The sequence below is a fragment of the Lates calcarifer genome, linkage group LG23, assembly GCF_001640805.2.
Source record: "Lates calcarifer isolate ASB-BC8 linkage group LG23, TLL_Latcal_v3, whole genome shotgun sequence".
Lineage (NCBI taxonomy): Eukaryota > Metazoa > Chordata > Actinopteri > Centropomidae > Lates > Lates calcarifer.
The window spans coordinates 4,559,506-4,576,254 of record NC_066855.1 but is presented as its reverse complement, the minus strand read 5'-3'; the positions used below and the strand labels follow the sequence as shown (position 1 = coordinate 4,576,254).

Here is a 16,749-nt window from a genome sequence, read left to right as displayed (position 1 = left end):
GGAAACACTTTGTGCTTTGTGAACATTTCATCATATCCATCCTGAGGCTTAGCAGCCGGTCGTCACAACAGCTGATGAGACAGGAGCAATAAATAAATAAAGAAAAAATGAATATAATCTGGCCTCCTCTCTGTCTGGGCCGAAAAATGAAATAAAAAAAATATTTTAAATATTTCATCTGGATTTAAGGATAAATTCTGAATATGTGGGACAATTTTTTTTAGTTACTAACAAGATGCATCTGCATGAGACCTCTTATCTAAGTACTTTCCTTTTTTATATATCCTCTATGTAATCTTAATACCCATACACTTCTTTTTCCTTAGTTTGCAGATATCTCTCTGTTTCTCTGCGATTCTTTACACTTCATATTAACTGTATGTATATAACTGAGGAAATACTACAGCTGAGTGAAACATAAAACAACTTGTTACAGAGGCCAGTGAGAGGAGAACAGAAAACGCAATTGAATATGAACCATGCAGACTTTTACTTTATGGTGTTTTATTGAGAAAAAAAAGACTACATTAGTCAACACAGTGGCAAGGTACTCTGAAGAAAGCGTGTGGCATTAACTATGTCAGTATGATGGGTTCACTTATACACATCATTAGTGGATCTATGAGGATCAATAAACAGATTCATCAATCAGTTCCTCATCATACATTTACATCCTGTAAAGCAAATACATGGCAAAAAAAGTCCTTTTTAATACCTTGTTGAGTTCAAACAATGACCCACCATATTCACATACAATTCAAATGTCTACCAGTAAGGTACATCTGTAATTTTGCATAAACTGTGCTCACATAAACTACATTAAACAACAGTGGAACCATGAGTAGTGAAAAATATTCCGTTCATCAAAAGGTCATTTTACCCATATAAAATACATACCAGCAGTCAAATCAAAATCAGCCTGGGATCCATGGCTCTTATTGAGCACAGTGTTTAAAGGGGGCACCTTAACAGAATGGACTTTTGTATACATACTTTACTTAAATATCTCATACAAACTTATTGAATATAAATAGCCTTCTCATTTTAAACTGTGACATACTGTTTTGCCTTTGCTCAAATGACAAACCCTTTTACCAACACGTCACTCTCCCTTCATTCTCACAACCTCCGTATACACAATGCCTCTTTTTAAAAAAAGAAAGACAAAAATAATCATAATAAAAATAGAAATAACAATGTATATATTTTTTTGGCAAGTCAGGAAGACGGCCAAGGTGCTGGTCTGTTTCATCAGCATCAGGTCACTATCATTTACATCTGGTTCTCCTCATTCTGTGTTAAAACACTGCACTGACTGCAGCACAAAACAAGCCTGAAAAGACCTCAAGACACTGTCTGAGAACTTCTCCTCAAAGAGACAATCTTAAAGGGAGAGTTCACCCCAAAATGAAGATGCAGGTTTTATCTCCATTTTCAAATGTAAGTAAAAAGTCCTTAGATATTTATGGGACCACTAGACTCCCCAAAACCTCCAGTAACTTTGTCTCAGCCTCATATTACACTGTTGACTTCTAAAGTTTCTCCAGAAACCACCTTAATATTTTTTTTTCACCCTTTGCAATTGTTACAGAGCTGAGACAAAGTGTTTTCTGGTTTTAGATTTTTCATCAAAGTTTAAAGTTAATGGCCCGACTCCGCCACTAAAAATCCACACCCAGTTCTGACTGACTACTTATGGACAAGGGATTCTCAGAAAACTATGCATGCATGTAGTCCAGTGCAATTTTATCTTGTTGGAAACTGCTTGTAAATGCTGACTATTCACTGTCTTAGAGCTTTTTTAAGTTAATGCAAACTGAACGTTTCCTACTGCTGCTGCTTCACATTAAAGATATTCAACTGGTAATACGCAGGGTGGCTTTTATTGTGAAGCAGCCACAGGAAATGCAAGTAATTGTTGATCGATTACAACTTTATGTGACATGGCGGTGATTGAACAAAGCCTAAATTTTCATTTTGGGTTGAATTACAGTATTACTTTGACACAACCACAGACTGAATGCATAACATCTTGAAACATTTTCTTTTCACTACAAAGTTTTTCAGAATATCCTGTTTCTCCATGTGTTGATTATGCAGTATTTCACTGTTGTGGCTAATGTAAAACACACACTGGCACAGTAATACACACTTATGCCAAGAGACAATGGATCCCTTTAATATAGCAGACTGGTACTGAGAGAGACTAGCATGCAGGCTGGTGAGATGTCAGGTTGGGGTGATATTCATTGTGTCGCAGGGGTCCCATGTTGCATGATTCCCTTGAAGGCATGACAGCGGTGAAAATTCTCCTCCTCCATGTTAGATGTGCGGTGCTGATCTGTCATTTGTGACAGTTGGCCTCAGCTTGACTGTGGCAAACGGATTCCCTCCTCTGCAGGGAGAAAACATTTGAAATAATTTCAAATCCACCATCAACTGATCATCAATCAGCTCACACATGTTGTACTATAACCTGTGAGTATTGGTTAGTTGTGTTAGGTCACTCACCCTAGAAAAGGAGCCTTTGCAGTCCCATTGACTAAAGACACCTGTTGTCAAAAACACAGAAGAAAAGACCCTTGAAGATCCAGTGGACAAAGAGAAAAAACACACACACAACAGTCAAAACACACCACCACAGTCACCACAGTCACCACAAACCCACACCCTTCCTCCAGCTGTGAAGACAGTCAGTGTTGTCGAACTGGTTCGATAAGATTTCTCATCAACAGTTGTCCCCCTCCCTCCTTCCTAATCAGTGCAGTAGAGCTTTGACACGTACTTAAGCTACAACCTCAGACCTCAACAAGCCTGGAATCCAGACAATCTAGAAAGGCTGGCAACAGACACACTCATCTTTTTCTCTCACCTGAGGACGATGGCAATCTTATCACCTCCACAGACCCAAGTGAGCATGGAGATGATAAAATTGAGGAACATAAATACCTCAGCTATGGTGCCCCGAGGGGTACTGTAGCCACACATTGGCTTATAAAATGCTGTAAGACTGTAAAGAAAGTTTATAGTTCTACAGCAGCTAATAAATATGTCAGAAGAACTCTCATCAGCATGCATGCTTTTTAGTACAGCTCAGTTACAAAACTTATCTGGAAGGCCTTTATTATTCCCATTACTAAGTGCACAAAAACATGCATTACCTAAGTCTACCAGTAGAGGGCAGACAACACCCTGAGGCAGGCAAACATGCAGCCACAGTAAAGCTTATGAGACTTTTTTACACCCTGCATTCAGGCTTTCAGGAAGCACCTCTTCCTCAGTTTGGTGAGTAAAGGATCCTCAAGTCCTAATCAAAATATTACTGAGAATCACTGTCTCATATACTCAGTCACATCAATTATTAATCTTAAAAAACATTATTTTCCAAATCAAATTCTAAATAGAAATGTGCAATTTTTGGAAAAACACCAAACACAGGTCACAGTTAGCCTTAGCTAGGATAATTTCTTGACATGTCAAGTCAGTTTTGATGCTTCAACATCTTAGTAACTGAGTTTGTTATAGCACATACTAGATATTAGTGTAAAGGAAGTGGGACTTCACTGGTACCTGAAAGCAAAACTCTGGGAACTAAAGTCCCCAAATCATTGGTGACAAAGTCCACCTTTGCCCCACAGTAATAATAAAAACCTAAAGAGCACAGTCAGCCTTCTGCCTTCACCTGAATAAATGTTTGAAGGGGGGGGGACAGTTTGTGTGTGGCACTATTACAGTTAGTATAGTCTCTGTCCATTCTGCACTACACTTTTCAAAATTTGTAGAAAATCATGAAAATGTTACGATGGGATAGAAAAAATACGTTTATTTCATGGTGAAAATCTGGAGCAGCAGATATGAAGGACGTTGTGTGCAGACAGAGCAGAGAGGAGGGTGATGATGAAGGAGAGAGGAGTGCCTGGGCTTGTCTGCTGGCTGGGCAGCTACTAGTTCATTTTCAATCAGCTGACACTGTGCAGGCACAAAATGAAATTGTGTCTTTACCCTCTTGTCCTTTATGCCTCCATCTGTAGCTCATCTGTGTCTTGAATAAAACTCTGGCTCTGAGCATTTTTCCAGACATATTTCTTAATATTTTTAAGCCAACAACTCTCTGGTCTGTTTTACACTTTTCTTTTTTGTACTCATAGACTACTTAAAGGCTGTATCAGTTGCAAAACTTTAAACAGGCTCATGTACAACAAAAATATAACATCATTAAGGCTCATGTATCCTTTTGGTAAATGCAGTAATCATCTAGATAAATATAGTATATTTCCTCAAACTGGTTAGAGGAATTGAGGTGTGTTTCTGGCTCTGATCTGTTTTAAGGGTGTGGAGTGAATGACTATGCATCAAGGAGATGTTGATAAGACCTGGTTAGTCAGACTAAACGTTCAACGTGTGTGATGGCATTTTGTGGTGTGGGCGTGGAGTCTGGAAACGACTTAGGTAAGGCAATAAAGATATCCTATCAGGAAACGTAGGAGCTTTTCTAGAACATAGTCAAAAATGGCAGCAGCCCAACACAAAGAAAGTCCTCTACTGTAGCAACCAGGGCCTTGGTGCCTGGCCTAAAGGCACCAGCAGCTGTTGAAAGAAAAAGGCTTCCACTAGCCACACAAACTATTAGCATAAAGATGTATTAGCTAGTATTAAGTATGAAGGTTTTTTACAGTTGCATATGATTAGAAAATAACACATTAAACTTGTAATAACTGATTATTTTGGCCACTTTCAGGGAGCAGAAACAAGCTGTAAAATAAAATGAACTTGTTAGCAAACAGTTGGCCGTTAGCATGTTAGCGGAGAAACGTTAGCATTCGTGTGGAGTTGTGTTTCTGCCACGGGGGCAAATACGAATCCAATGAGCTAGTCACTCTCTTTTTAGCTCTGTTTTTTGTCGGCAGGAAATTCTGTGGGAAATATCTGGTTTTACAGCTGCTTAATGGTCTAGTAGGTTTACTAGCTAATCGCTAGCTCAGACTGTTGCTGAATATCTGCCTGCTGAGAGTGAACAAAAACCATAAAGACTGCAGGCTGTAAAACCAACGCAGTGAGCTCAAAGACACTAAAACGCCCCACAGAAAGCAACAGGACAAAATCTCATCTCTTCTTTTTGGGCAGAAAAACAGATTTACATAATGTTTATGTTAGTATGTTCAATGCAAAACCCCCTACATTAAATCCATGTTAAAGAGTAGTTTGTTTTAGTTATGTTCATTAATAATTACATGATTATCACTTGCTATTTTATCGTATGTTTTTACTAAAGCACTTTTTATTAAAAGATCCTTCGGTATTCAGGAAATGTAATAATTTCTGCAACATTACTTTATTAAACAGCACCAAACACACTCAAATTATTTCCATACGGCGCTGATGCTTCCTAAAAAAATAAAACTAAAGATATTATAGAGAGGCAAAAGATCTAATGTTGCTCTCTGTACTTAAGGAGACTGTTTTCAGTTTTGTTCTTTATGGACATACCTGTCATCAAAAAATAACACTACAGAGAACAGGGATTCTTCCCTCCTGTAACCATATTATTTCGGCAGATAAAATGGTTGTGTTTTTCCAAGATGCAGGTGCTGTTACTAACTGTGTTCTGTGGTGAGGGCATTGAGGGGACCACTGGGCTAGAGGGGGGGTCATCGCTGTAGTCTGGCGGGGGAATCAACACCGGCTCCTCCTCCTCCTGCTCTGGCAGACTGGCCACACTCAGGCTGCGCACTGGCGTGCTCTGATTGCTGCTAAGACATATGACATAAAGCTTCAGCTATCAAAACATCAACTATAATGATTTGCATGCTGTAATTTCTTCTTACCTGTTTGCTTTCACTGGCTCAGTATAAGGTCTGCAGTAAGATGAGGGAAACCAGCCCCGCCTAATGAGAAAGACAGTTAATAAAAGTAAAAATTAGGCCAGTGCAGGTCGCAGATGTCTGCCCTGTGCAGTGTCAGTAGTATGCATTATGTTCATCAGCTGAGACAAGTAGGAGGTTTTACTGTTTCTTACAGTGAACATCTCTGTTCTGTAACAAATCTCTCCATCAGCATCAAATGATGTACATCAGCATTTTCCAGCCTAAGTGATAACATAATCATATGTCAAAAAAATCCATTCTGCTGAAATGATGAATGTATCTTTTGAATTATGCTCAGTCAATACTGACATTCCCTCTTCTGCATGTGCACAAGAGGCTGTGAGAGATCTGTTTTTCAAAAGCTGAGAATCTCTGCTACAAACAACACACTTGAATCAGATGCACACATCAGACATAAAATATATAACAGACAGAGAGATTTTGTTCAGTAAGACTAAGAAGTTGTCTCCAAGTCACGTCTAGAGAAAAAGATGGCTTATCAGACCAATGCGCTGGATTTGTTGCTAAGAAACAGAATGTGCTGTGATTTATCCCAACATGTCCTCTTCTTGACAAACCGCCACTGACTGCATTAAAACCACTCTGACTCAAAAGGCCACTTAATGACACGCGCACACACAGGCACACAAACACACACACAGGAGAGCAGATAAGACTTGCGTTAATTTGTTTCAAAGTGGGAGTGAAAAGACATTCGACACAAGCCCTGTAAGCACTCTGTAATCCTTTTGCCTGCATTATGAGCCCTAATTGATCTACAGAGGAGTTGCAGATGGCTGTAATTACACAGGCAGCTCTGAGGCTACTTTACAGATTTATGCAGCTGCTGTTATATATACAAAAACATTTTGGAAACTGACAATTTGAGTATACAGAAGGTAATAGATGTGATGTCTGTTTGTATTAGAGAATATTAATTTGTTTTGGCTTGAGGACATTTTCCCTCTCTGCTGTTTGGAGGTGACATGGAGTCACAGCTGCTGTACAAAGGTGTGATTTCACCTTTTTAAATGCTACTTGACATATTCATCTCACTCACTCATCATCATGTGTCACGGGGGAAGGAAAATCAAGCATTTGTTTAGTGTTGGGTGAAATATAAAAGACCAGATGTCTCTTGTTTGTGTGCGTGTGTGTGTGTGTGTGTGTGTGCACCTGGATTTTTTTCTTTTTTTTATGTGTGTGTACGTGTTGTTGTTAGGCAGGGCACAGAGAGAGAGCTCGAGCTTTACGACTGTCATGTTGAACATACCTGACATAGTCTTAGTTTCTAGGCATGATGTATTAGCACAGCAAAATATTAAGAAACACAAAGCAGAAACTTGTACTGCCACATTAGTTATGTGACAAACGCCTGTGTGTCAGTGCCGCTGCATATTTGTTAGAATGAAAGTACATTTCCTCTTGCAGGTGTGCTGACAGTCATATTTAGATTGTATTTAAATCAAGTATGAGAGGGAAGGACACTTTCTATTCAAAATTGCAAGTTTGGATAATTTTTTTAAGTTAGGTACGATTCTACAAAACCTATCCAGCTCTGAAAGTTAAAGCACAGCACTGTTGTATTTTTAAATTATTGCTACTGTCAACAAATCCCATGAAAAGACCAAACCGAACACTGTGCTTCCTGTGGCTCTCAACCGTAAGCCCAGTGGTGTCCACTGATTCAGTTTAATTCAACTAAACAATTTCCTTAAAAAGCTGGTTTAAGCAAATTTAATCAAAAAAGAGGAAATTGTAAATTTGCTAGGAACTATTTTAAGAGCCAGATTAATACATATTTGGTGCATCAGGGAGTATTTATAATATTTACAGCAGCAGGATAGTGTTTGTGGGATTGAGTCAAAATAAGCTGTGTGTGCTCATGGTAATGAAAGGAACATGTCACCCAGAGCAACAGTGTGGTCCACTGATGTGTTTTTTAATAATAAAATGGAGCTCTATAGTATAAACAGCACTTGTGAGAGGGATCACATCAGGGGGGGATTTGGTCTTTTAGTGGGATTTGTAGACAATAAGAAAAATATTGAATCACTAGACTTTAAAACCTGAGATGCTGATAAAGATATAACTCATCATGAGGCACACAACTCCCCCAAACCTCAACCCCCCAAATCATTAATGTTTTCAGAAAAAACATTCTTTTCATTCATGCTTTTTCTCTAAAAAGGTCCCTGATTTTACCCTGCAAACACTCATTTAAAAATACATCAACACATCCCTGAAGTACATAAATATCAAGTGGACACACACACAGTAAAAACTAAAACTTAAAAACTTACTTGCTTGTCTTCTCCAGCTCTCCGTACAGCCAGCCGTCCTTCTCCTCCTGGATGAGCAGGGTGATGATGTCCCCATCGTCGAAGCTGAGGAGTGTGTCGTTGTTGCCCGACGTGTGGGGAAAGATGGTCCTGACGCGGGGTCTCCTGCCCACATTGAGACCAGACGACTGGGACGTCGACCGGGACAGACTGACCTCTCCAAGACTGCCCTGGTCTGGAGGCAGCAGAGGTTCACAAAAACGAGAGGTTAGAGACGTGATCATGTCAGATATCAGGTAAAACTTGAAAGTATTTACTTAAAGCAGTAGTTTGACATTTTGGGAAATACACTTATGATTAGCTTAGCTGATTAGCTTAACACAAAGACTGGAAATAAGAGTCTGAATGTAATAAAACATGGCTGTTGGTAGGTTGAATTTGTTACTCTCGGACAGAGGCGGTCTAACTGTTTCCTCCTGTTCCCAGTCCCTGTAAAAGCGGTTCATACTGATTGTTGGCTGGGTGGTGGATCTTGTTAATGACTGGACTGAGAGATATTTGAGTTTCAGAGTAGTCATCACTACCTGAGTTGTGGTCTGAAGAGGAGGTGAGCGGAGATCTGGGCTCTGGGTTGAACATATTGGCCAGCGGACTTATTTGAGCCTTTAGCGGTGGTGCCGGAGGTGGAACCATTGACTCCACGTTGTTCTGAAGAGATAGCAAAGAATATGATAAGCAGATGCACTGATATGACAATATGAGTTGGCAATATTCAAATCATGACAAGTATTTTGGTTGAACGACCTCATATGAAAGTCCTTATTTAGGCAATGATTTTAAACAGTCATTACTGTTATTGAAAGCTTACTGTCTCCCTCCTACACAGCAATAGGCGAAAATAATTCAGTGGACTTTAACAGATGGTTGATAACAACAGTACATGCAGGATTTCCCATGGCTGATAGCCACCTAATGATAACCTGCAACTTTACTCACAACAGCTTCCATCTGATATAGATATCAGTGTGTTTGAAAGATAAACTATAAGAAACAAGACAAGATAAAACACTCCAGGGCCAGACTTTTCTTCATGATTTGCTCTACTTATGTACTATTTGGCACTGCTTTTATCCACACCTTTTATCTGAAGCACCTTACACAAAGATAAGTATATCAAAGTTTGTGATCAAAAGTGACAGGTCTCTCTTGAAAAAGAGACTTTTTTCTTGTTTTTTAAAAATCTCACTGAGGACACAGTTTTGATACCAACTCTGGTATCAGCACAAATCCATAATGACCATCTAAAACACACCCTGTTGCAGCGTTCAACCAGTGGTGATTGCTCTGGAGTAACGGACAGCTCCTCTATCATGGTCGCCACCGTGTCCGGCACCTTGGTGATGTCGCTGCACTTTTCCTGCCAGGTGGGGAGCTTCATGGCCAGCATCTCTTTGGCCTGGAATCGCCAGAAAAAGAGAGAAAGAGCAGTTACAAACAATCCATAATGGAAGGCATCTGGCTGTGCAGGATGTTCCTCTCTGTCCGCACTTACTTTCTCATGGAAGTTGCTAATTTGATAGGAGAACATGCAGTGTTTGTCGGCCAGGAAACAGAACCGTCTCTTTTCTTCCAGCAAGGCCTCCTTGCAGCCGTCAGCGATGAACTTCTGCATGTCCATCTGGCGTGATGAGACAGTCTCCAAATACTGTGGACACAGGACAGAAAGGGGGTCAGGGTACAAGATTGATGACTAGGCAGGGTTCAAATGTCATACAGTATGGAGAGGACTTTTCACACATGACTACAGTGAGGCAAAAATGAAACCACAAGACTTTGTGGAGCAAGTCAGTTCTTCACCAGGCTTGACGTGTTGCGTTTGAGGTCACCGCCACAAAGACTTCTGATTTTATGAGTGTGTGTTCATATGAGGCTCTGCAGTATAGGCTTTTTCTGTTTTTTCTCCTCTTTAGCAACAGAAATTAATTTAGAGACTCAAAGTCTCCACACTTAATGACAAGTTTATTCGGGTCTCTTGCTGCTCACAGATTGATCTAAGTACAGTCGGAAACCAAATCAGTGCACTGAAAGACACGCCTTCCCCACAGAGAGCCTGTGAACAGTTCCGCCTGTCATGCAGAGCGAATGGGTGGCTAGACCTGACATAATGCATATCAAAGTCTTTAAAGTGACTTCTCAACCTCCCCTCCATCCCTTTATTCTACACTTACCACCACCCTCGTCTCTCCCATTTTCTCCAGGTTGTCATGGTGACGGTAAAGCAGCCTGTCTCTGAGGGCTCCGTCAAAGACCCTCTTCTACTGCCTGGTCTTATTTTCTGGTCTGTCTCTCTCTGTCTTTCTGTGATAGTCTGTCAGGCGCTGAAGCTCTTCATTTCCCATTTCACAGCAAACAATCGTCCAGGCTCTCAGCGAGGGGTAGGAGAGCAGACAGACAGGACTGAGCTCATCGCTGGCAGCTCTACAGATGATTATTAGAAAGCTGAGCGGTTAGCCTTGTCCCTCTTGTAGTCCACTGGTGTCATTTTTATCAGATAATGAAAGAGCCACTTCTAGGGGGGTGGGGGCAAAGTGCCAGGTTCAGGCTACTAAGCTCCACCCGGTTAAGACTTATTGTGTCTTTTAACGGGAGACTGATACCAATTTTGGCAGCAGAGAAAAAAGAAATGGTGCACTGACAAAGGAGACAAGTCAAAACACCCCTTTCATAACTTGCAATCACTGCCTGACTTTTCAATTAAAGGCTCTGTTTAATAATTCACTCGAAAACAAGCCAGGCTCTGCACGCCGTCCGTTATCAACGTGAGGCCGTGAAAACAGTCGATAAAGTAAAATGAGAGACAGACGGCAGTTATTACTCAGGCTGTGCAGTCCCTCCTTCATCTCACCACATTGATTTACAAAGCAAATTGCTGTCTGAGGTGTTAAGACTGCTTGTTGGTAGTGGACAGCAAAGATGTAAACACCCCAACAACACCATGTAGTACTCAGGCATTTGGCAAAATACACCACAACCAATACACAGAGCGGCATAAAACAAACCTACTAAAGTGCAGTCAGTACCTACTAGTAAAACTTAAAAGTCATGTTTGTGTACCTCTGTTCACTCAGCAACATTTGTTTTAGCTCTGTTTGTCATTTCAGTGTGATGTCTGAGATGCAAGAGATTAGGTTTAATGAGACCACACTGCTGTTGGCCCACAGCTGCTGTTGCGTTATGCCTGTCCTCTCTCTCCTTTTATTCAACTCTGAGCCTGTTTTTACTTTTTCCTGCTCTCCCTTGACGTCTGTTTGCTTGAATGCACAACGGAGCATAGCAAATAATGAATCTAATAACAGCAACGCAAAAAAAGCCGGACTAGCCATCATGGGATCACATTCATTAACACGCTGGGGATTAAACTGGCAGCCACTCTAACAGCATACTAAAATGTGACCTTCGATATCCAGCAATCATGCAAATAAAACAAATATTTGCTAACTGGGAGAACACACAGACAGTGAGGTGCAAACCAGCTAGATAGATTAATAAATTTAAAGAGACGGACAAAATTTGAGTGTTCTGTGTTTTGAAAAAGTAGTTTGAAAAAATGAGGTTGAAAGAAAACAGAATTTTGCAACTTTGGATGGAAAAATGGAGATTCAACCTTCAACATTAATGGTTTAAGATGAAAGACTATTTTTGTACTGGATTGGAATACTTTTTATTTCTATTATAATGTTTTAAAAAGTGTGTGGTAACATTGAATATATTCATGTATCTCTCTTGTAAAATCCTGTAGCTACTGGGAGTATTTTCTGAAAAAAAGAAAACAGTAATGCTGCTTCACTTCACTTTTATGATAGTCAGTAGGTCACATGACTGATCAGCAGACTGTACTTAAGAAAACCAGAATCAACCTTAAACACTATCTTGAAAGATTGTGGAGGCGAGAAGAGTTGTGTAATGCACTTTCATTTTGATGAATTTATAACAACAGATGCTGAAGAAAGGACAAAAAAAAGTCAAATGTGAGTCCAGCTCTCTGTAAATGATGAGTTTACTTCCTATTTTGGAAGTTGCTCTTAAGAGTCCCATATGGACGGATAAGTGTACATAAATAATAACTAAATTGACTTTGTGCAAAGTCTCAATTTGGAAGAATTGGATTTTCGTAAGTGCTGCAGCCCAGCTAGCTCTGTGATGGCAAATAACAAATGTCTGGTGCAGCTTCCATACTGTATGTCCTTGGATAACTTGGAGAACTATCTAGTTATGAATACAAAACTATCTGTTACAGATAAACTACAGTTAATACACTGATGTCAGCATGTAAATTTGGGTGTGTGAGCCTTCAATAGAAACACAGTCTTCTGTCTGTAGCTGAACACACTGAGCTGAGGTATAATGCTCTTATTCTAGTGCATGGAAAAACAGACAATCAGCAAACAGCTTTAGGCGTGTTGTACCTTGATGGTTTTAGTCGCTTGTCTAAAAGAACTTTTAATGAGACATTTTTCCAGTGTGTGTGTAACAACCTGAAGACACTCGAGGGTAGGTAGTGTTTAAGCGCACATCTCAAGCATCTGTTGTTAATGTTGCAATGCCCTTACATAATATCAAACACAACTGGAAAGCAAAACCTGGAATTTCAGGCCCATGAGGTATCTTCATCTTACGTAAAAACCTCCACACCTCCCTCTTTGCTTTGGTATGTGAATATCATGAGAAACTATCCCGGCCACCTTGTCACATACATTATACACTTTATCATTATCACGGGCATCAGAGCAGAAGAAGATGTTAACAGCGCCATGCCCAAAAAGCCACATTAGGTATTAGACAAAGTGCACCCGCTATGTTCTGAAGGAAAGGACAGGTTGGAGCCGGCTTAGTTTCAGTCTCACCTCGTTCTCTTTTATCTCATACTTGGATGAGTGCTTTCCCTGGCTTTTCCTTCTCAGCTTCTTCAGGTCTGTCTGCGAGCGCTCCAGGGAGTCCTGCTTCAGCTTGTGCTCTGACTGATAGCGCTTGAAGGTGGCCTGTGAGACGTTCAAGGAAAGGAAGATGAGCAGATAGCAGTTTTCATTGCATAAACATTGCTCAGATGCACAGAGGCTGAAATAATCTTTTTGCTTGAAATTAACCATCAATCAATCATTTTTTGAGTTACGATGGCAAAGGAGAAATTCTGGTTAAATCAGTTTAAGAGTTGACTTTATCCTTTGAGATTTTATTCCAGATTTCTGCCTCTAGAGCAGCTTTTTCTACATGAGATATGTGTGTATAAAACTCTCATAAGTAGAGGGGGAATGGGTTGGCAGATGCTTGTACTCATGAAGACAAGTATACTGTACACAGTGACACTTACATTCATGTACTTCACATCCATCTCTGTCTTCTTCTCCAGCTCGGTGATGATCTCTCTGTGAAACCTCTTGAACTGCACAGAGAAAAGAACGCACGCCTCGTATTCGTTGCAACATATATCATTCTGTATGCACGCTGTTCTAAACACAATGTACAGTTCAGTCACATGGCTCGTTACGATAAGAGTGGAGTGACCTGCTGGTATGTATGATAATGGCTTTTTGAGAGGTTGAGATTCCACCCACCAGGGATGGCTTATCAGCCTGTTTGGGTTAAAGATTTACAACCTCCCCCTCTCATAGATACATTACAGTCAGTCATTAGGAAACATAGTGAAATGACAGAAACTCTCTCATGCGCACAGCACATCATTTACATTTTAGGACTTGTGTTTGTTTGTTTCCCCAAAGATTTCATACATCAGATTTCATGCATCAGATTTCATGTTGAGCCTCAGTTATAGCCCTGTTCGCACTGGTGACGCTTGACTCCAATTTACCTCCTGTCACTCGCAGGCATCTGAACCATTTCACCCCGAGGCAGCAGGGTCAGGAACGATTCTGTAGCTTTTCCACCCTTGTCAAACTTTCTTTCAGCTTTTGTTACAACAATTTAAAACTCTCAAAAATGAAGGGAATGAGCTCAAAGGGTTGGAGAGGTTACGTGCCCAGAGAGGTGAGCGTAACAAATGACCAATCTCTGTCTACTATGTGAAGATGAGCTGAGCATTGGTGGCCACTTCTAGGAATGAAAGTGTCACCCCTAGAGGCTCAGCAGGTGACCTGTCAATGCACAAAATGATGTAATGACATAATTGCTCTTTTTATTTTCTAGATCTATTATCCTGCTTCATTCTTCGCATTCAGCAGTAGACAGATTGGAGCGCAGATGAAGGGAACAACCTAAAGATATATGTAGTTTCTTTTTCTAAGAAGGATGAATCATTTCTAAAGCAGCAAGTCGCTGTAGTTTCTACAAAACATTATTCAAATATTTGTACATAGTGCAATTTCTGGCGACTATTTTCAGCTGCTGATTTGGAGTGGAAACACAGCAGCAGGACGGTGTGTGTGGGATCGACTCAAAATAAACCACAGTGCCCATATTCATTGTAATGAATGAACATGTCACGAAGTGCAACCATGAGTCATTCTCATAATTATTTATTTATTTATGTTTCTGGACAGCAATGGAGCTCTAAACACAGAGGAATTAGCAGGCCTTGGCTACTCAGACAATACTTGATAGCAGATACAATTCATCATTGGTTTTGTTCATGTGAGAAGTAATGCATGGCAAGGCTACAAGGCTACTTACGTTCTCTTCAAGTTCAATATAGACCTTCCTGTGGGCTTCCGCAATCTCCATTAGAACCACACCTAGAAAGACATTAGGAACAACTTTTATTATCTCAGAGATTACTACAGGGAAAGACAAACTTGTTTTAACTGTATAACCCTGTGGGTTTGTATTGTGACCAGGGTCAAAGGAAATATGAAAATTTACTTCCTTGCTAGTTAGAAAAGACGACTGATACCACTCCAACAGCTGTGCCCAGCCCAAACAGCGCAGCATGTAACACCATGTAAAATGACAATATGTTGTCTTTACACTTTGGTTTATAAACAAACATGATAAAACATGTTAACTGTTTAGCTGGTATGTGGTTTTGTTATCTTAGGAAAGGGCTAAACTAGCTGCTTCCCCTGATTCCTGTCTTTGTGTTAAGCTAAGCTAAGCTAACCAGCTGTTAAATGTAGCTTGGTATTTACCCAGACATGAATGAGAGTGGTATAAAACTTCTCATCTAACTCTCTTTGGACACCAGAAACCAAGCATCAAAAATCAGTGTATAACTTGACGCAGATTCAGCAGGAGATGTAGTTTACAACGATTTCATGAGCACCATCTACAATAAACACTTTCCAAATTTCCTGTATAAACGCAACCTGTTTTTCATCAAACTTTACATACATTTTTACAGGCCAAATTTTAACAGATGACTTATCTCCTTTCAATATTTGAACAGCTGTCAATAAGTAATTTCTATGAAACGTTCTGGTATTGTGCAGTCAGATACAGAACAGTCTCCATTCACAGACAGGCTACACTGTAGATAGAGCAGCATATGACATGAGACAATGGGGGGGTGAGTCAATACTGTAAACAGAGGGGGACAATCATAGCTAAGCAGTTTATAGTGCTACCTCCATCACAATGGGGCGAAATCTAGACTCAAGGTTTACTATAGGACACAGTGTTCTGGTGTAACCTGTATGGGACAACATACTGTATGTGGACATGTGACAGTGTCACTCTGAGGGAAAAGAGCATAAGTTAACAACATACATGGATTTCATCACCTTCAGCAGAAAGCACAGGTGTCAGCTTCACTTTGTGATTTTTAGGTGAAAGTCTCTAAAAGCTGCACACGTCAGGACCCTCACCCTGAACACGAACACATGAAACACTCATATACATTCAACCCAGCACCTGACATTCCTCCCCACATGAGAGCAAACAAATGTAACAACCACACCGATACAGAGCTGGACTTCTGTGATCCGACAGGCAGCGTCCTGCTACAACAACATTGCCCTCTGAAGGTCACCAGAACGTACTGGTAAATGCTGCCTTTGTCCTTTGACGGGGAGGGGTGGCACGGGGTGCTGGGCTGTTTGTACAGCCCCAACAGCAGACTGCGCGGGGTGGAGGATCGGTGGTGAGAAAGGCTGGGAGGGGGGTTCAAAGAGGCCGTTGTACACCTGCAGGTTTCACCTTTGGGGTTAACAAGGTGTGAATGCATGCCTGGGGGACAGCACATGCTACAGAAAGTGTTCACAGCTTAGGATGAATATGGACTGTGAGGTGCATGAAGGAGGAAGAACTGGAGTTGTGAGAGACAGAGTACAATGTTGTAAAGAAGTTAGAGAATTGATGCTTGGTGGTTTTCTCTCTGTGGAGATACGGCATGGGAACTTTGGTGTAAAAAGTAAAAATGGATTCTTCCTAGCTAAAGTGTGAATAAAAGACTATGGAAAAGCTGTATCTGGCTACACAACCTTTTGAAGGTCCACTGGTTATTCAAGTTCATCAACAACACTGTTTATCTTATCTCCTATCTCAGTCTGCTGCTGGCGATTTGTTCTCTTTTGAGGATTTAAAGTACCAAGATAATCTAATCTCTCAAATATACAACGTCATGTTTACATGAATTTCTGCACAGGTTGGTACAG

General features: G+C 40.5%; 1 protein-coding gene across 5 annotated transcripts in view; it reads right to left on the bottom strand.

Annotated features, from left to right (window-relative positions):
- Window positions 1-484: 484 nt before the first annotated feature.
- baiap2l1a (BAR/IMD domain containing adaptor protein 2 like 1a) overlaps window positions 485-16,749 on the bottom strand; it is a 62,849-nt gene continuing 46,584 nt past the window's right edge. For 4 of the 5 annotated variants that reach the window (XM_051066471.1, XM_051066470.1, XM_051066469.1 and 1 more), the window contains exons 4-14: window positions 14,831-14,892; window positions 13,515-13,586; window positions 13,051-13,185; window positions 9,699-9,851; window positions 9,459-9,602; window positions 8,731-8,854; window positions 8,168-8,381; window positions 5,826-5,885; window positions 5,600-5,750; window positions 2,512-2,552; window positions 485-2,395 (exon numbers count right to left, since the gene is read on the bottom strand). In XM_051066471.1, the coding sequence (XP_050922428.1) occupies window positions 2,323-2,395; window positions 2,512-2,552; window positions 5,600-5,750; window positions 5,826-5,885; window positions 8,168-8,381; window positions 8,731-8,854; window positions 9,459-9,602; window positions 9,699-9,851; window positions 13,051-13,185; window positions 13,515-13,586; window positions 14,831-14,892 (1,229 nt within the window). In that variant the 3' untranslated portion in view covers window positions 485-2,322. The remainder of the gene's footprint in view (window positions 2,396-2,511; window positions 2,553-5,599; window positions 5,751-5,825; window positions 5,886-8,167; window positions 8,382-8,730; window positions 8,855-9,458; window positions 9,603-9,698; window positions 9,852-13,050; window positions 13,186-13,514; window positions 13,587-14,830; window positions 14,893-16,749) is intronic. The other variant, XM_018672488.2, reaches the window with a different exon arrangement.